Source organism: Neopsephotus bourkii, unplaced genomic scaffold (genome assembly GCF_033783945.1).
Source record: "Neopsephotus bourkii isolate Nb327-2 ecotype Australia unplaced genomic scaffold, CSIRO-AGI_Nbou_v1 NB_659, whole genome shotgun sequence".
Lineage (NCBI taxonomy): Eukaryota > Metazoa > Chordata > Aves > Psittaciformes > Psittacidae > Neopsephotus > Neopsephotus bourkii.
In genome coordinates this window covers 9925779-9945789 of record NW_026901158.1, presented here as the reverse complement: position 1 = coordinate 9945789, position 20011 = coordinate 9925779, and the positions used below count along the sequence as shown (strand labels likewise).

The 20011-nt window shown below is 47.7% G+C and overlaps 1 protein-coding gene across 4 annotated transcripts; it reads left to right on the top strand.

Moving 5' to 3' along the window:
• UAP1L1 (UDP-N-acetylglucosamine pyrophosphorylase 1 like 1) lies at positions 1 to 18635 on the top strand. 4 transcript variants are annotated; one of them, XM_061353009.1, is made up of 9 exons: positions 1 to 369; positions 7251 to 7455; positions 8982 to 9157; positions 10147 to 10319; positions 11113 to 11306; positions 12650 to 12790; positions 14262 to 14447; positions 15170 to 15236; positions 16222 to 18635. In XM_061353009.1, the coding sequence occupies exons 1-9, from the start codon at positions 93 to 95 to the stop codon at positions 16306 to 16308; spliced, it is 1506 nt and encodes a 501-aa protein (XP_061208993.1). In that variant the 5' UTR covers positions 1 to 92; the 3' UTR covers positions 16309 to 18635. The 4 variants fall into 4 exon arrangements, with proteins under 4 accessions (XP_061208993.1, XP_061208992.1, XP_061208991.1 ...); XM_061353008.1 differs by having other exon boundaries at positions 15170 to 15276; XM_061353007.1 differs by lacking the exon at positions 16222 to 18635 and having other exon boundaries at positions 15170 to 16165.
• The last annotated feature ends 1376 nt before the right edge of the window (positions 18636 to 20011 follow it).

The following is a 20011-nucleotide window of genomic DNA, read 5'->3' as shown; positions in this document are numbered from 1 at the left end:
GGCGGGGCGGGGCGGGGCCCTGGCGGGGCGGTCCCGCCGCTCTCCCTGTAGCCGCTTGTACTCGCTCGATCCGGCGGGTAGGGGCCGGTTGCATGGGGCCGCCCGAGGAGGTGCAGGAGCGGCTGGCGCGGTGCGGGCAGAGCCACCTGCTGCGGTTCTGGGCCGAACTGGGCCCGGAGCAGCGCGGGGCACTGCTGGCCGCTTTGCCGCCTGGGCTGGGAGAGCACTGCCGCATGGCGGCGGCGGCCGGGGCCCGCCAGCGGGGGCCAGCGGAGTGCCTGGACGGCCGGATGGAGCCGCTCCCCGCCCGGCTGCTGGGCAGCGCCCGTCGCAGCGGCCCCGCCGTGCTGGAGCGTTGGGAAGCGGAAGGTGAGCGGTGAGCGGGGCTGTGGTCCCGGAGAGGGGCCTAAGCTTGGCCTTGGGCCCGGGCCCTTGGAGGGTCCTCCCGGTCCAAGCCCGTCAGCCGGGGCGGAGACCACAGGGCGTCTGTGCCAGCGCCGCTCCGAAGGGTACCCCAGGGCGGCATGTCCGCCATGCGGTGCCAGAAATACCGAGTTTTGCCCTAAAATCCTAGCAGAGCGCGGCCGAACGGGCCGAATCCGGCCCTGGTGCGGGGCTGGGGGCTCCGTGCGGGCGCAGACCGGGGACAGTGGAGCGGCGGTGGGGGGAGATCTGGGCTTATGGCAGTGTCACCTGGCCCCAGGCACGGGCAGCCGCATCCCGGTGCACGGCAGGGGCTGAGGGGGCACTCTAGGGCTGTGACATTGAATTTCCGCTGTTAGCTGTTAAACATAGAGGCTGAGGCTGGAGAGCACGGGATTGGCAGGACCGGGGATAACGGCGTGCCCCGCGGGTGGATGTAATCATAGAATAAATACTGGAATGGTTTGGGTTGGAAGGGACCTCAGAGCTCCTCCAGTTCCAACCCCTGCCACAGGCAGGGACCCCTTCCACTGGAGCAGCTTGCTCCAAGCCCCTGTGTCCAACCTGGCCTTGAACACTGCCAGGGATGGGGCAGCCACAGCTTCTCTGGGCACCCTGTGCCAGCGCCTCAGCACCCTCACAGGGAAGAGCTTCTGCCTAAGAGCTCAGCTCAGTCTCCCCTCTGGCAGGTTCAAGCCATTCCCCTTGGCCTGTCCCTACAGGCCCTTGTCCCAAGCCCCTCTCCAGCTTTCCTGCAGCCCCTTTAGGCACTGGAGCTGCTCTAAGGTCTCCCCTTCAGGAGCCTTCTCTTCTCCAGGCTGCCCCAGCCCAGCTCTCTCAGCCTGGCTCCAGAGCAGAGCTGCTCCAGCCCTCGCAGCATCTCCATGGCCTCCTTTGGACACCCCCAACAGCTCCACTTTCCTTTTGTGCTGGGGGCCCCAGATTTAAGAGGTAAAGTCCCTGCAAAGGGGACTGTGTTGCTGCTGGAATAGGGAGCTACACACAATCTTTCAGACCACTGATGGATGCAGAGGCAGGTCTCATGTAAGTGTGGAGCCCTGTCCAGACTGTGCCATGTGTGGTGCAGAAGGAGATGGAATGTGGGAACAGAGAAGATGGGTGGTGTGGAATAAGCCTGGAAAGCCCAGCATCCATTTTTTTTGAGCTTGGTATATGTTGGTGTCTTTCCCTGGTCACCCCATAGGCATATGAAAGATGGCCTTGATGCAGGAGGTGGTGCCTTGGGGTGAGCTGTGCTCCCCTCCACAGGAAGGGGACCACATGTTGTACATGGGTATCCTGTGTGTGCTCTATTTGTTTACAAAGGTTCGGATGTGTCTTCCCTCTTTCCTTGGGAAATAAAACAGTACTGTTAAAAAGTAATCATCGTTAAAAAAGGAAGCCTGAAGAAAACAGCTATGGTCAGAGAGACAGTTGCTGAATTGTCGCAAGCATCTGCACAGCCTTAACCTAAAAATTCTAGTGAAGATGTGGGGTTATGTGGGCAGGGGAGTAAACATTTCCAAGCAAAAGCAGAAACAGAAGTGACAGGGTCACAGGGAGCTTCTCTGCCATGTCAGACTCCACTGATGGGGCTGAGCAGTGATGGGCAGAGTGAGAGGAAACCTGAGGGCCACACTGGTCCAACCAGGGATCCAGCAGCCATGCTTACATCTGCAGCCCAGCCGAGGAGGGTGTGAGCGGCCAGCCAGTACCACAGCAGCCTCCCAGATGTAACCAGTGGGTTTTGGCAGGGAACCTGCTGGGATGGTGCTTGTAGCCTCTTGCTTGAGGGTACTGCGGTGAGGAGGAAGAGGACCCCTGAATCCCAGAGGCACAGGAGTCTAGGTCAGGGCTGCAGTTAAGAGTTTTAACTAACTGGTTTCTTGATCTTCTAGCCTGCTGGGCCAATGAGCAGCCGGCAGATCTGCCCTGTGCCTGTCTGTAGCAAGGAAAGGAAAGCTCTCCCCGGAGCCTCTTCTTCTCCAGGCTGCCCCAGCCCAGCTCTCTCAGCCTGGCTCCAGAGCAGAGCTGCTCCAGCCCTCACAGCATCTCCATGGCCTCCTCTGGACTTGCTGCAACAGCCACACATTCCTTTTATGTTGGGGGCCCCAGAGCTGGATGCAGAACTGCAGAACTGCAGCACTGCAATGCTTGCAAGACTCTGGAAGGTCTAGTGTGTTTGGGGCATTTGGCCATGTGCAGAAGTCAGCTTGTCCTGGCTCTGAGGTCTGGTGGCCCTGAGCCACACCAGCCCTGCAGGCAGTGTGTCTTAATCTCTACCAGCATGGAACATGCTGTCCTTCTGTTTCCTTTTGGTGTGTTTTTATGATCCAGTTTAATGCTGGTAATGGGATTCAGACCTTGGTTTTATTTTCCAGAGGGCACTTGGGAGTGAGACTTTGTGCCATGTGTCCCTGTGAACATGGCCCCATCCCAGAGTGTTCATGTGCCCTGGCATAGCATTTCGTAGTGGAGCTGGCATCAGTGGCACAGGCTTTGTGGGGTTGGGGGTCCCTGTGGGTATGCAGGCCCCTAAAGGCTCTTTTTTCACAGTGAGCTGTCTGTGGCGTGGAGCCGGATGGGAGCAGGGTGAGCAGCCCTGACCCACTGCTTGACACAGCCCCCGGTGTGAGGTCAGGGTAACCCCTGAACTGAGCTTATCCGAGCTCTGTCTATGGGTGTCTGCATTCCCAGCAGCTCTCACCTGCAGTGTGTCCTCTGCAAAGACTAAACAGCTGAAGGGATGTCTCCTGCTTTCCCATTCCCTCTTTTTTGTGATAAAAAGTGGTGGTTAAAAGGACCAGGCTACCCAAAATTTAGTCACAGAATCATATAATCAGCTGGATTGGAGAATACCTTTAAGCTCATCCAGTCCAACCATTCCCAGCACTGCCAAGGCCACCGCTTTATGTGGAGGCATCATATTGGCCAACCTCCAGTCCTCTGGGACCTACCCACTACACTGACCTAGGACTGTGGATAGAGGATGGAGAGTGGCTTAGCGAGTTCCTCTGCCAGCTCCTTCAGCACTCTTGGATGGAACCCACCTGGCCCCATAGACTTGTGTATACCTAAGTGGAGGAGGAGGTATCTAGCCATTTCTTCCTGGATTATGGGGACTTCAGTTAGCTCCCCATTTCTGCCATCCAGCTCAGGGAACTGAGTACCCTGGGGATAGTGTGACTCTTAAAGACTGAGGCAAAGGCAGCATTAAGTACCTCAGCCTTTCCGTTGTCCTCAGTCCCTAGGTTTCTCCTAGTATCCAGCATAGGATGGAGGTTCTCCTTGGCCCTCCTTTTATTCTAATACATTTGTAAAAGTATTTTTTGATTATCTTTTATGGCAGTGGCCAGTTTTAGTTCCGTCTGTGCCTTTGCCTTTCTACCTTTTTCTCTGCAGAACCTAACAACATCCTGTACTTTCCATGGGGTAACTGTCCCTTCTACAGGTGATAAACTCTTTCTTTTCTTGAGTTCCAGCACTGTCTCTCTGTTCTGCCAGGCTGGTCTCTTCCCCACCAGTTTTATTTTTGGCACATAGGGACTGCCTGATCCTGCGCTTTAAGGATTTAATTCTTGAAGAGTGTCCAGCCTTCTTGGACCCCTTTATCCTTCAGTAATGTTTTCCAAGGAATTCCACCAACCAGCATCCTAAACAGGCCAAAGGCAGCTCTCTGGAAGTCTGAGGTGCAGGTTTTGCTGACCTTCTTCCTGATTTCTCCATGGATTGAAAATTCAATCATTTCTTGATTGCTTTGCCCAAGACAGCCTCCAACCATCACATCACCCACCAGTCCTCTATTTGCCAACAGCAGATCTAGCCAGGTGTCTCCCCTAGTTGGCTTACTCAGCAGCTGGGTTAGGGAGTTACCTTCCACACCCTCCATGAACCTCCAGGAATGTTTCTTCTCTCCTGTGTGGTAATTCCAGCAGACATCTGGTAGGTTCAAGTCCCCTGTGAGAATAAGGGCAAGTAATCATGAAACTTGTCCCTATTGTTTGGAGAACATTTCATCTGTAGCTTCATCCTGGCTAGGTGGTCTATAGCTATTATAGACATATATAGGTCTATAACATTCTACCAGGATATCAGCTTAGGTGGCCTTCCCCCGATCTTCACCCCCAAACACACAGCCTTCTCACTCACAGCACTGAATTGAAGGCACTCCCTGACATACAGTGCAACCCCACCACCTCTTTTTCTTTGCCTCTCCCTTCTGAAGGGCCTGTAGCCATCCACTGCAGCACTCCGATCATGTGAATCATGCCACCACGTTTCTGTGGTGATGATCTTGGGCACACCAGAGATATTTTTTGATCGTTAGAAAAAATAGATGTCATTGTTCTTGTCTCTGAGACAATAAAACTCAGCGTGGTCAGATTTGTTCTCATACCTTAAACACATTTTCCAGGCAGCCTCAGGGATGATGATGTAAATCAAGCCCAGACCTTTTATGTTCTGTAAATGTTTTATTAATGGAATCTAAGCCTTAGGCAAGGGCTGCAGTGGGGCTCTCACTCCATCAGAGGCTTGAGGAGCTGTCCTGCTTATCTGAATTAATGTTTTGGGGTTTTTTGCTTTATTATTCTTTTGCTGACTGCTCTTACAACCAGGCTGATGCTTGTTCAGTGGGAGAATTCGGTCTGTTCTTCCTGCAACATCTATTTTTGTTTTTTCCTTTCTATGCAGAGTAAGACTTACTGCAGCATTAGAGGGTATCTCAACAGCCAAAACATCTTCCCTTTCTTGTTTAGTTGAGCTGTTGGTGTTTCATGCACTGCAGAAAATAAGATGGATTGGTTTTGAAGAGGGATAAATATTTCCACTTACTGCAGGAGTGATGTGCAGCAAGATGTGTCAGTTGCTATGAACTTTAGATGTGAATATGAGTGGTTTTACAGTCGGGAAGTCAGAGCAGACCTACTTACTCAGGTTTGGGGAGATAACTCATCTTTATGGTGGCCTAAAATCAGGAAAAACTTGCCAGTAGTTATAGGGTTGCACCATAAGTACTGGGGATATCATAAATTACGGGAAGGAGAGTCCCTTTGCTGGGGCTGGCATCTCCCAGGAATATGGCCCTGTCAATTGGTTGGATTTTGGGAAGAGAAAAAGAGAATGACACAGTTCATGCTATCAGTGGTATTGCTTTGGACTTGGGTTCATTCTGCTTAGGTTGAGATTTTGATCCCTGCAGTAAGAAGCTCCTCTGGGAGAGGCGAGTGTGAGATGCCAAATCACCCTTGGGCAGATTCCATCCTCTCATTGCTTCTGAGACTTCTGAGAACGGACATTGTGAGCTTCCTAACTGGAATGTGGTTGGGAATCACTGGAGAGTGACTCACTCAGTGTTGTCCTTGGCTGTGAGCATGACAGCAAGTACACTCTTGCCAGTGCTCATAGCTAAGGGCTTTCCTTTGCTCAGACACTGCTATTTATCTTGCTTTATGAGAGGCTTATCGTCACTGTGAAGAGGCCAAGATTAAGCTTCCTCAGGGATAGGTTTGTCAACAGAATGGCACTGCCTTGTGGAGTGGTGAACCAGCTCCCCATGCTGTTTGAGCTCAGCAGGACCACGGCAGTTATTACTCCTTTTCCTAGGAAGGGAATGGGAAGGATCCGTGTAACCACATCTTTGCTTATGGTAATGCTGCCTCAGCTATAGCTGCTACCATCTTCTCCCTGCCTATTCCCAGGATGGGGTAGCTACCACAACAGAGTGACCTGAGAGTTTGGCTGTGGTTCCTAACACAGTGACTTTCCTCTCCTCTCCCATTGGTAATTTTGTTATCACTGCTGACCCCCACTGGCCTGTAGTTCTTCCCTGCTCCATCCCACTGCTGTTGCTTCAAGGCACAGGCACAAGCTGAGGTGATGTCCTGGCAGGGATGTGAACTCAAGGGGCCAGCTGGGAGCTGAGCATCCCTGGCTGGTCTGGTGCTGAGCTGGCTGCTGCTTTGCTGAATCTGTGTCTGCATGGGGAGGAGAAAGGAGGGGAAGGAGAATGGGCTGGTCAGAAGGAAGGTTTTACCCAAGTCTGTGTTCCCCAGGGCTGCCCAGTGCTGGGCTTGTGTCCTGTGCGAGTTGGCTGCCTCTGTGCCAGGTTGTACTCATGGCTGTCAGTCATTACTGACTGCTGGCTTGAGAGAAGGCAGGGAACAAAAACTGTGGATGAGCTGTGGGTTTATTATGTGCTCTGGTTCTTCCCCAAGTTCTGGACTTTCCTGGTTTGTTGGGAGAAGTGATACTGTCTTTTCATTAGATCATGAGAGTTGTGGCTTCTGCAGGCTTGGCTGTGTTACTGGTCCTGACCGCAGTTGTACACGAGCTGGAGCACAAGTACAGAGATTTGACCAAGGCAGCTTCCAGAAATGCCTGTGCTTTACTGAAGATGAGACTTTGCTTCTTTGGGATGTAGAAATGTTGGTGATCAGCGACCTCTGGAGGTCACTGTTCCAGCCCCTATTTGGAGCAGGACCATACCCAGCCCTAAGTCAGGTCAGCTATGGCTTTATCAAGCATCACCTTCCTAGTAAAGAGTTTTTATCGCAGTTTCCAGTTTGAACCTCCTGAGCTGTAACTCGTGGCTGTTTCCAGTTGTTACACAATTTGCTGCTTTAGGTGAGGAAATTGCTGCATCAGAGAGGTGAAATGAATGTTTTCATTGCGTGCAGTATCCTGTTTCTCTCTGAACCACCAGCAGTGGGCATTGGACTGGCAGCTTCTAGCTGCTGCCTCATCTCTGCACAAAGGCTCAGAAGACTGCAGGGTGTTGACTGCTTTTGTGATTCTTATGTTCCTTTGGGCTTCTTTCTCCTGTTCAGGCTTGCATCAGATCTCGCAGAACAAGGTGGCAGTGCTGCTCCTGGCTGGAGGACAAGGAACTCGCCTGGGAGTGAGCTATCCTAAGGGCATGTACAACGTGGGATTGCCCAGTGGCAAGACCTTGTATCAGATCCAAGCAGAAAGAATCCACAAAGTGGAACAGCTTGCTGGCCAGAGACACCACTGCAAGTGTGCCATACCCTGGTAGGTGACCTGGAACCAGAGACCTACTCTGCAGACATGTGTTGCAGTCCTGCCTGTGTGGTTTTCTAGAAGCATTTTGCTGGGGGCTGTAGAGAGCCTTTAGTTGGCAAGATTTGTCATGCCAGGAGCTGGGGGAGGGTGCACAAGGGTGAGAAGTGGCAGGTCTGTGTCTGCACATCTGAGGGTCTGAGCACTGTCCGTGGACCCCTGACCACTACCCTCACTGCTGTACCATGTTGTCTTTTTAAGCACAGTCCCTGACAACACTCTGCAGAGCAATTTTCAGGGCCTGTTCTGGATGCCTCCCAACAGTTGTCATCCACTTGTGCTGTGCCTTCTCAAGTTACTGCATGGAGGGAGAGGTTACCTGGAGTTCACCTTCTAAGACCTTCTTGCCCGTACTTTCTGCAACAGCAAAAAAGGCTTCCCCTCAGAGTAGTAAATACTTGTCATGCTCCGTTTCCAGGCCACCTCCTGTTGTTGTTGTTTACAGCTGGCTGTCATCTGTCTCTTCTGGCTGCTTTCAAAAACCTTCAAAAGTCTTCAAAAGACACCAGCTCTGTGTATGGTGCAAAATATGAATTCCCTATAGGATGTGGTGGGTGAGAGAGAGGAAGGTGCTGCAGCAGGCTTCCGGGACTGTTCTCTGCAGAGTGGTCTTTGTTAGGTTCTGGAGAGATACCCTTATGATCTGAGCTGCAAATGCACCATCCCTGGGGCTGGTGGAACCCAGGATGGATTATCTGCAAGATGCAACACCTGCTGATGTTTACAGTTCCTCTCTCTGGGCTGAGGAGGCAGTTGGCTACAACAGCACACCAGAGGCTAGGCTATCATGTGCTGCAAAGATGTACATCGGGGTGTGTATGAGGTCCAGGCTCTCTTCTGTGCAAGGGACTGATTCCCCTGGCATGCTGGCAGAGAACGTTATATACCTCTGGCAATAGTTGAGTGCTTGACAGGTAGATGATGAAGATGGCTCTTAGATACTGTTGAAAAGGGAAGGTAGTGGAATGAAAAACAGCAGCAACATGCAGTTGGAAGGAAAGGAGGAAATAAAGCTAAGAGAAAAACAGTTCCTGCAGCCAGCATTTGAAAATGCTGCTGTTGGCCTTGGCACAGAAGAGGCACTGGCAGGCTGAGCTGCTAAGGACTTGCAGCTCATTCTGAGCACCTCATGCTGTTCAGTGCTTCTTCATGCACTTAACATCATCTGTAAGCTGGGGTGAATAAGGTTGTTGTACTGTCCTTTGCCTTGTTTTCCAGTTCATCCAGATGTCATTCACATGTAGGGAACATTCTGTCCTGGCTGGAGCTAAGCCTATGGGTAGAATCATGCACAAGACCCTGTGCAGTGTCCCTGTGGGATGAGTTCTGGAGGAGAGCTCTGCTGCTCAGTTGTGAATTGCAGGACACTGTAGTGTCTCTCATTTAACACTTTTGGGTTTCCTCCTTTTTCTGTTCCATTTGTAGTTTTGTCTTTTGCTTATGCTCTTGCTCATTACTCAGCACCCATTCCTACCCAGGTACATCATGACAAGTGAGTTCACGCTGGGGCCGACAGAGGAATTCTTTGTAGAACACAACTACTTCAATCTGGATAGATCCAACGTGGTCATGTTTGAACAGAGAATGTTGCCCGCTGTCACCTTTGATGGGAAGGCCATCTTGGAGGAGAAAGGGAAAATTGCCATGGCTCCAGGTACCCCACTGTTTCCTCTTACATGGTACAGTAATGTAATATGTGTTGATAATTGCTACCAGCCTTGGCACATGGAGCAATCTTTGGAGGTCATAGAATCACAGAATGGTTTGGATTGGAAGGGACCTTAAAGCTTGTCCAGTTCCAATTCGTGCCATGGGCAGGGACACCTTCCACTAGAGCAGCTTGCTCAAATCTCTCTCCAACAGGGTCAGTGTTAGTGCTTCTGATTAGCGTGGGAGGGTTCAGTTCAGTGTTTCAGGCTGGTGATCAAAAGTGCAGCAATCTCTGCTCTGTTCTTCCCAGAGATTCACCCACAGCAGGTTGTTTTGAAAGTCTGGCAGCGTTGGCAGGGTGAGGAGTGGTGCAGCTACAGGTCAAGAGCAAGTGAAGCCAGTCTGGCTGTGGCCATGTTGCAGTGATGCAGTTTTGTGGCTGCAAAGTGGTTTTCTAGAGCTGACAGGAGTGTCAAAGGAACAACTTTGAAAGGGTGATCTCTGAGGAGCAAATGTGCAGCTATCTTGTGCAGCTGCAGTTCAAGCCCTTTAAAAAGGCATTGGGAAGTCATGGGGGAAAGATAAAAAGAGAGTAAGATTTATTCTGGTCTTTTTCTCCAAGCTGAGTTTTTAATATGATTAAAAATATAGTATGATATGCACTGGAAGATAATGAATGTAACAGGCTTTTCCCACCCTCCATATAATGTTTTGCCTTTTAGTGTTTCCTCTCTGAGGATCTTATAAGGCATCATAAAGCATCATAAGGCTTCTTTGTGAAGCTGGTCCCCATGGTCCCACTGCCAGTGAGCGAGCTGAGGTGTGCAGGGGAGATTTGCCTGAACTGTGTGGCAAAGCTGGTGATAAAACTTGGTAGCACTGACTCTTGGCCAGAGAGCATTCCCTGCTCTGCTGTTAAATAGCTCTTTTAGCTCCAAAACCCTTACAAAGGCACTAATTAACCAGGTCATTCTCTTTTCTCTTGTGTTATAGATGGCAATGGTGGCTTATACCGTGCTTTGGTGGATAATAAGATTTTGGATGACATGAAGCAGCGTGGAATCCAGTACGTCCATGTATACTGTGTGGACAATATCCTCGTGAAAATGGCAGATCCAGTCTTCATAGGATTCTGTGTTTCCAAAGGGGCAGATTGCGGTGCAAAGGTGAAGCGGTGCTAACACCGGGACATTGTCCCATGGGGAATTAAGGTCTGACTATGCCTGGAAGCTGCTGGCTGGGTGTGCTTAGGTGAACGGAGGTGTTCACACCTCTAACAGCACCTTGCTCCAAGCTGTTAGAGGAGCTGCTCGCTGCCTGTGTTGCATTCAGAATCCCTACCTTTTGGTGTCCTCTGTTCTTCCCAGAGTCCAGTGGGAAATAAAGTTCCAGCAGAGCAGGGTCTGTAACTGCACAGGGAATTACAAACTGGAATTGCTTCCTGCTTATGCCCTGCCCTTTCTGCAAAGGCACTTGTCCTATCTAGAAGCTGTATTGTACTGGGTTGTGGTTTATAGATACACCTTTAAGACTAATGAAAGCATTCCTGATGCCCTATTGTGGAAGATGGGGAAAGCCAAACCCGCCTGAGTTTTGTCACCCTAAAGCAGCAGGTGCCTGAGGAAAGATGCATACTACTTTAATCATTAACACTGAAGGCTAATAGCTGCAAACATTTTCCATTTAATGCCAGGTCCCAGTCTTTGATAAGAAAAGTGTCCCACAGTATCTCGATTTCTTTTAACTGGGTTGTCTTCTGAGCAGTACTGGGTTTTATGCCCAGTTGGTGGGCAGAATGTGGCTCCAGGCTACTCTGGGCACCAGTACTGTCGTGCCCATGTTCCTGAGGTGCCAGAGGATCAGTGGAAAACAGTCCTATAGGATTGTTTGTTGTTTAGAGTTGGAATAGTGCTGGGGTTTTCTTCCTCCTTGTCATAGCCCTCTGTCTTATGGCTACAGGTGGTGGAGAAGGCCTACCCCACAGAGCCTGTTGGGGTGGTATGCTCTGTGGATGGGGTCTACCAAGTGGTGGAGTACAGTGAGATCAGCCTGGAGACTGCACAGCAGCAGAGTCCCAATGGGGGACTGATGTACAATGCTGGCAATATCTGTAACCACTTCTTCACGGTTGAGTTCCTGGAAACAGTGGCCCAGTAAGTTCCAGCAGATCTGCTAACACTTCTGCAGCCCAGAAGTGCCTCCAAGGGTGTTCTCATTTCCCACTGTAATTTTCACTATGGGTGCCTCCCATAGTGCTCTTCACCTCCTCTCTTCTCCAAACAGTTCAAAACAGTTATATCCCCTTTCTGACAGCCCCAGTGTGCTCTTCAGGCCTTACCCAGTGAAGAAGTGGCATGCTTTGCTGTAGCTAAATCAAGAGATATACCAGTGCATGACCTTCCTGGGCCTGCAAGGTTGAGCAGCCATGTAGGCTGCAGCATGGTCAGTGATGAAACCTCACACTGAGGATTTTCAGTGCCAATGTCACCCATAGCCTCCCCTGGGATAGCAAGAGGTTGGGGGAGAGGGTGAAGCTGGGGGAGGACTGTGCTCCTTGGTACTGGGAGATGGAGATGTGATGCTGGGCATTCAGTGAGCAGCTGTACGACCTTCCTGAAGAGCTTGATCCACCCTTGTATGTGGGATCTGCTGTGCTCTGTTGTCATTCTGGTTAGGTAACAATTTCAGCTCCATGCTAGGTCCTCCTTCTCCTCTTGCTTTACCCTGTCGTGTCCCACTGGTACAGGGGGTCCTGCTGGCTGGGCTGCTCTGCTCAGTGTTTCCTGGATGTGGCTTGGATCAGTTTGGAGAGAGGAACACCCACAGCAGCTGAAAGATGATTTGCCCCTTTATTCTGCTCTCGTGAGACCTCACTTGGAGTATTGTGTGCAGTTCTGGTGTCCTCAACATAAAAAGGACATGGATCTGTTGGAACAAGTCCAGAGGAGGGCCATGAGGATGATCAGGGGACTGGAGCACCTCCCGTATGAAGATCAGCTGAGAAAGTTGGGGCTGTTCAGCCTGGAGAAGAGAAGGCTGCGTGGAGACCTCATAGCAGCCTTCCACTATCTGAAGGGGGCCTATAGGGATGCTGGGGAAGGACTCTTTATTAGGGACTGTAGTGACAGGACAAGGGGTAATGGGTTAAAACTGAAACAGGGGAAGTTTAGATTGGATATAAGGAGGAAATTCTTTCCTGTTAGGGTGGTGAGGCACTGGAATGGGTTGCCCAGGGAGGTTGTGAATGCTCCATCCCTGGCAGTGTTCAAGACTAGGTTGGACGAGGCCTTGGGTAATATGGTTTAGAGTGAGGTGTCCCTGCCCATGGCAGGGGGTTTGGAACTTGATGATCTTAAGGTCCTTTCCAACCCTAACTATTCTATGATTCTATGATTCTATGACCCAGGGCTGTAATAAGGAATCTCCTTCCCAGAAGTGTAGTACTTTTTCCTAAGTGGGCATGAAGTAAATGAACTTGTTCCTTCTCCTTTTGCAGGAAATATGAGCCGCAGCTGAAGCATCATGTTGCCATAAAGAAAGTGCCCTACATTGACGAGGAGGGAAATCTGGTAAAACCACTAAAACCGAACGGGATAAAGCTGGAGAAGTTTGTATTTGATGTGTTCCAGTTCTCTAAGTTAGTGGCAGACATGATTTAATTTTTCTTCTCTCTCCTCAATGTTTGTTTGAATGACTAGGTTGTAATGGGCCTTGCCAGGGAGTGTATGCTTGTGGGTGGCTTAGAAAGGCTGTTGGATCTGCATCAAGCTCCAGCACCACAGTCATGCTACTGGCTCCAAGAGGGGCCATGTTCATTCCACTGGGGATGTGGAGGCTGGTCTAGCCTCTGCCAGCCCTGTTAAAGAAAGAATAAAAAGGAAATTGAGCACAAAGCCAATGTTTAGTACAAGCCCATGCTGAGACTGCAAAAATTGGGTCTTTTAGGATTCTGGCTTCCATGGCAACTGCAGCTCTGGTTATGGGTTAGGTGCTCACACCTTTAGTGCTCAGAAAGAAAACAAGTCGTTTAAGCACTGTGGGGCCGAGTTAGTTGCTGTGGAATTGTCAGTGTTGACTTGCCAAGCGCTGAGGGTGCTCTGCCCTGGTGTTGGTGCAGTCAGAGGTACTTTGTGTTTAAGCAATGTGGGATTTTAATAATTTAGGAATTTAGCATAAGTGTTCTTACAAAAACTGTTTTCAGAGGTCTGGAATTCAGCAGTAAGTATTCTGCTGTAGTTTTAAATAGCTAGAAAAAGACCTCATGCAAACTGAATTACCTTTCTTTGGGGACAGTATTTTTCTCTTCAGATGATTTACTTCAGGATAGAGAGCTCAAGGGTTGAATCAGTCTTTGTTTCCTGACATATGTTCAATAAAGTGTCACACACCAAAGCCAAAACCGGTGTGATGGAAGCAGTGGCAAGTCCTGAGCATGGAAAGGACCTACTTGTAATCAGCGATTCCTTGTGCCTTTTTCATAATACTGCAAAACTGGCTTGGTAGCTCCTGTTCACATATGAAATGCACATGGATGCTGCCACGGGATTGCTTTAATTTGCATTCCCATTTCTGGTAAATGGCTGCACTTAACATTCAGTGTGAATCCTCCCATATTGCTCATTCATCCCTGGGAACTGGTGTCCTGAGTTGATCCTTGCCTACAGATCACAAGTGGAGTGGCGATTTCTTGCAGCAGGGGTGCGGTGCTCTGAAGTGTCCAGGGCTGTGTCTGTGCATCAGGCATCGTTCCTCTCTCCATCTTCTTGTGCTCTTGTGCTCTTGTCCATGAGCCCCCCAGAGCCTGAAGAGCTGTGTGTGGGATCTCTGCAGAATGGTTGTTTTTCTTCTTACCTCTGCCTCGCTGTTGTGAGGCTGCTCTTATGTCCCCAGACACTGAGCTGCTTCTTGTGTTTTGCCATCATACAACCCCAGTGCTTCTTTGCTGTTCAGATGGGAGGTGGGCTTTTCTCAGCTTGACTGTCCCAGGCTGCATACATTGCTGCTTCCTAAAATGTGTATGAGCCTTTCCCCATGAAAGTTGTTGCATCAGCAGGGCTGATGGCTAGCTTGCTTTTTCATTACCGTTGTTTTCTCCCCTTTGCTGGTAGGAATTTTGTGGCATTCGAAGTTTTGAGAGAAGAAGAGTTCTCGCCACTAAAAAATGCAGACACAGCTGACAAAGACACTCCCACCACTGCACGGCAAGCCCTCCTGGCCCAGCATTACCTCTGGGCTCTCAAGGCTGGGGCCAGATTTCTGGATGAAAATGGTTGCAGGATACCAGAGAAACTCAGGTAGGAACCTCTGTGATCTGTATCTTCCCTGCCTGTGGCTGCTCAGCTAATGGCATGTACTGTGCTCTACAAAGGCAGGCATAAGTTTGACTCCAGGGTGACTCACGGTGATTCTTGTTCAGCTGGTCATTTCTGAACATGCAGAGTACTGTCCGTTACAGCTTCTGCTCCATTACTGATTGTGAGTGCTCCAGACAGTAATGCACAGTGCTCAGGGCTTTGTGTCTGGCAGAGATTCCTGCCTTTGGGGTCATGAGTTGGCTCCTCCTATAGCAGCTCCTTAGGCAGGGGCAGCCTTTTCCATCATTCTGGTTTAGCCAGGCCAAGGAATTGTAATCTGTAGTCCTCATCAGCAAGATTTTCAGGAGGGCTTAAGGATCAGCTATTATAGCAATTACCAATTCTGATACTTCTTTCATCATTCTAAATGGGAGCTGCTTTTACTCTGTGGGGCTATTATTTCATCAGCTCATAGTTTAATAAACCCCCAAGCTGTTTGTTTTACTTGAAAAGCACTCCAATAAAAGTGATGTTCTTGTTTTGGTGAGAAATATTTGGGACCTGTTAATTCCCTTGTACTTTCACACTTTGTGTTTGGATAATGTCTGGTGCATGTGAATGTAACAAATGTCTTCTGGATGTCCTATTCTGGGTGAGCTTTCTAAGAAGATGCACTGATTTCTAAGCATAGCAAGAAGTTAATCGTGTGTTCTCTTCTTTAGTCTCTCAGGAACTGAAAATGCTCCGGCTGTGTGTGAGATATCCCCATTAGTGTCTTACTTTGGAGAGGTGAGAATAACTGTCTATGGAGATATTTTTAAGCATGCTGGTATACATCTGATTTCATTCCAAACATGGGGGATTTCTTTAGCCTGGGCTTGCTGAGAAATGGTAAGATCAAGGGAACTAGGTTTTGGGCTTTGTATTTGTCCTGGGTTCAGCGCTTAAACTACGACAGTGTTACATTACTGGTTCCACTGTGATTTACTCTTCAGCAGTTTGTTCATGCTCAGTTTTAGCCATCTGTAAAATGAGATTCACAACAAGACTGCAAAATTTCATCCAGACTTATGAGTACTTTGAGATCTTCTGAATGAAAATCCCAGACTATCCAAATTACAAAATTCATGGGGTCACTGTATTCAGTGTGTGCTGGTCTGTGTCTGTCTCTCACAGTGAGTGAGCGCTGAGTGAGAAGTGTGATATGTGCATTTGATTTAGAGAAACCACATCTTAGATTTCTCAAGTGATCCCTCTGCAAATAACTGGGCCTGGGAAAGCTGCTTCCATTTAGTAGCAAGAGGAGCTTCCCTGTGTTGGACAGACAGGTTGAGGAATAGTGAATTGCAGGAGGATATGTGGACGCCCTGAAGAAGGGCGTTCATAAAACTAAATCTTTGCTGGGTTTCTGTGTGCAGGTAGTGGATTTGTCGCAATTGATGCATTGTAAGAACAAAATGAAAACAAGGCAATTTAAGTTGACTCTTCTTTGCTAATATTATTCTAATGTGAGTTAAGGATACATCTTCCCCTGCCTGCCCCTCCCCAGGAAGCTTGTTTTTGAGATCAACTGTTCTACAGCTTATTGGTGCCTCTCCTTTATGAAACCCAGGCATGGGGCTGAAACATTTTGCCTGTCAATGGGGAAATTGTTGCTGTTGTCTGTCCTTCCAGTGATCTTTTGACTTTGGCTAGTCAGTTTTTCTTTTAGGATATTACAGAGAACCAGTCTGATGCATTTACAACCTAACATACTGTTTTCACACGTTCTTAGGGTCTGGAAGTGTACATGAAGAACAGAGACTTCCAATCTCCCTTTGTACTTGATGAAAACAAAGCACAAATGCTAGGAAGTTCTTGAAAAGGAGGGAGGCTTTTCTCTCAAATCAGATACTGTCTGTCAGGTCCATTGTAAGAACTGACATTACTAAAATACCAGCTATGAAGTGCATTATATAAAACATTGCTTTGCAGTACTGATTGATGCCAAATCATTACAGCAATTGTGTCTGCACACACATGGGTGCTCAGCAGTTCTGTTTGGTAACTTCGAAGGCTGTGCCTTTTACCTCAGTCTGTTTTGTAGACTTGGATATAAATGAAGATTATTAATACCTTCTGGGTACCAAACACATTTTATATTTTTTATTTGCTGTGCATACAGATATGTCAAAGAGACAGGGTCTGATAAATCAGCTTTGCATTCAAGAAGACTAAATCACTTCAGTGCCTTGTTAGGGATTTTGTTTGTGCTGGTGAGGTGTCGGTGGTTTCTGATACTTTTTTTTTCTTTAATTTGCGTGCACATGTGAAGAATCAGTTTGAGGCCCTATACTGAAAAGTATGGAATGACTTTGTGTACCGGGGCCTTTCCTTCCAAAGATCCATCTTTACTCTAATGCTGTGCTGGTTAGAAGATCCAGTACAGCAATTGCATCCTCTAACCAGATCGCGCAGAGTCTGCAGTGGGTAGGGATGCTGCTGTGCTAAGTGTTGCTTGAGCTTTGGACTCCAAAGCAGATCAGAGTAGTATGCATATCTAGATTTGCTGGTGTCATTCCAAGAAAACTTATGGAAATATGAAGCTTTGACTGATTGCTTTTTACAGCTGTAGGTTTTCTTTATTGAAAAGAAAAAAAATTATTCTTTTTTCCTCAGCAGTCCTCTGCTCTTCCTGTCTATAACAAACAGTTATTTTACTTTCCATTTTTCTGTTTAATGTGTTCCATATCCCTCAAAGGGACTCTTTTAAAGTACCTGAAAGTAATAAGAGGCACAAATCCTGATGGTAGAATTTAATGCTCAACCAAAACAAACAAATGAAAAAGACTCAATCTCTGTATGACCACTGCACACAGTAAAACACCAGCTTTTCCTTCTACAGTTTCTGGACAGCCTTTAGATGCCTTCCTTTTAAATACATTACTAACCGTAATGCAGAGATAAGTGTCATCTAATTAAGGACACTAATAGTCAGAACACATGTAGCATGTGAACTCGGCCCTGGCCAAGGGATCCCAGGGTGCCTCTGAGCCACAAATGATTGCTCCTGCTCAGCCTTTGGCACTGCCTTGGCAAGCTTGTGCCAGGCAAGCACAGAACACACCAAAGTGGTTTCACCCTCATGAGGATGCTTCAGGTGTACTGCTGGGTGGCCTTTGCTTGAAGAGCACTTTATACTTCTTCCCTAAATCAGGTTTAAAGGAAGGTGGGGAGGAAGATGCCTCATTTGAATGTTGTTATTTCATGCATCTGCTTCTATTGAGGAATTGCTGATGCTGTTTTATTAAGCATAAATCTTTTTAATAACTTACATGGCTTTGAAAAAACTTACATGTGATTCCTGATGTGAAGCTGTATTCAGAATGTTGGAGAAGTATAAAAATGGCTTTGAGAGTTAATAGTTTGTAACTAGGCTCATGTTGTCCCAAGAAAGCATCTAAATGTCAATGGCCGTTTTCAGGTCTAAGGTGTATATGCACTGAAGTAATGAGCCTTTTGCATGTGCAGACCAGCTCATGACAGTTTTGATTACCTGTGTTTGTCGTGCATCCGTAATTCCCATTTTTAGTATAAATTAAGCATTTGCCTGTGATGCTCAATTCTGTATTTTTCTTCACAGTGTTTCTATGGATCATTCCATTCCTGTCAGTCAAGTTTTATATTTGTGCCCTGGTTTTGGCTGGGATAGAGTTAATTTTCTTCCTAGTAGACTCTATGCCAGCCGAATTCAGGACAATCTGCCAACAAATTGTGTTGCATCTTTGTGAGTATTGCTTGTTGATTCAGGCACATGCTCCTTTTAAGGTGCACTGTGTTATGAAGAAAGCATATTTCTATTGCTCTTTATAAAGTGCTTTCTTTTGAGACTCAGTTCCTGTGGGCTTTAATCATGTGTACACTGACTGAGCTGTTGATTGCTTTTAGAGCTTGTTTTTGAGGGGAAGCCGAATTAGAATACTGAATGCCTTGTCTGTTAGGGTGTTTTTCTGTAACTCCTCACATTTTAAACTGGAACATAGAAAAAATTTTGAGAGAACATAAAAAATAGTATCTGTTCTGTATGTAGCAAAGTAATTCTAGTACGCACTGTGAAATGAAAAAAGTACCTGAAACAAAGGGAGGTCCCTTAGTACTCCAGAAACTTTTGGACACCTAAGCATTTTTATAATAAAGTTGTTACTGTGATTTCTATGTGTCTGTCTGTGTTTCTTGTCCATGAGGAAAATACACTGGTTGTCTTTGTCCCTATACGTCATGGGTGTTGTCAACACGGCTGCAGGACACTGCGTATCACTGATGGCCTGGCTGGAGTGCCCTGCTGCAGAGGTACAGGGGGATGTGGAACTCAGCAGAGGGTAACTCCTGATGGGGTTTGACATTGTGGATGTATTATTTTCATCAGGAAAGAGAAGATTCTTCTTGCCTGCATTCCTGTTTGTTTAGTGGGGGGGGGTTTCAAGCTTTTAAACACAGAATACTGAGGGGAGGGAGTTTCATTGTGGGTGGTTTGTACTTTTCCTTTCTTTAAAGTAGAATTGAGCAATCTGAATCTGAGTCAGGCTTTCACAGCTGCTCTGTAGGTTATAAGCACTCATTGTAACACAGCTTTTGCTTGGCTTCCCAGTGACAGCACTTTTAAAACTGGGCTTTATTTATAGAACAATCTTTGGTGGAAGTTGGCATTTTTTCACAAATGACAGATCATCCTCTTTTAGGGGCTTAGTGCTGAACCCAGCAAAGGTCAGAAGTAGATAATTCTGTCTTCCTTACCTATTTTGTTCCATGTTTATCTCTTGGCACACCCGTGAAGGCTGCTGGGTTTTTAATATGTTTTTAAGCTACATGAACCAGTAGTTTCTTGTGATAGGAAAACAAATACTAAAAATAAATGCATGCTTCAGGCTTTTGTTAAATTGTTCCTCTACTTGTCTGTGCAGAGTGTTCGCATCTGTCAGAATTGTTTGAGTTTTTTTGGATCATGAATTGCTCAGAAAAAAACCCACAAATTTTCATTTTTCCTGGAAATCTGTTGTGGAGGTAGATTCCAAATTTAAAGGCTGAAATGATGCATGTTAACTAAATAGTTAGACACAGCTGAAGGTGAATGCAGTGACAGCACTTAAAGCCACTGCTTCAGTTCTTTACTTTTCCTGTTGGACTACAAACCCAATCTAGAAGTAATCATTATTACAAACCCAGTCATGTTGTGGCTCTCAATGTGTACATCACTAAAGTGTGCTCCTCCCTGTTCCTCTGCACCCACTCATAACATCCCTCCTCCTCTCTGATGAAGATGCAGAGAACTATTTGCACAGGGGTTGACAGCTGAGGGTCTCTGGGGAAGCAGATGAGGGAAGGAGTTGCGTGGACAAGGGGACCTTACTGAGCACCAAAATTCAGTGCAGGATCTTATGGAAGGGTTGTTCACACAACTGCTTACATTGATTTTCAGATGCTGACATGCATCCTTTCACAGATTTCAGCTGTCTGCTCTCAGGCCTGTGTTGTCTGCCCAGGACTCTGTGTGTGATGCAGGGGATGAGGGATGCCAGCTGTAAAGC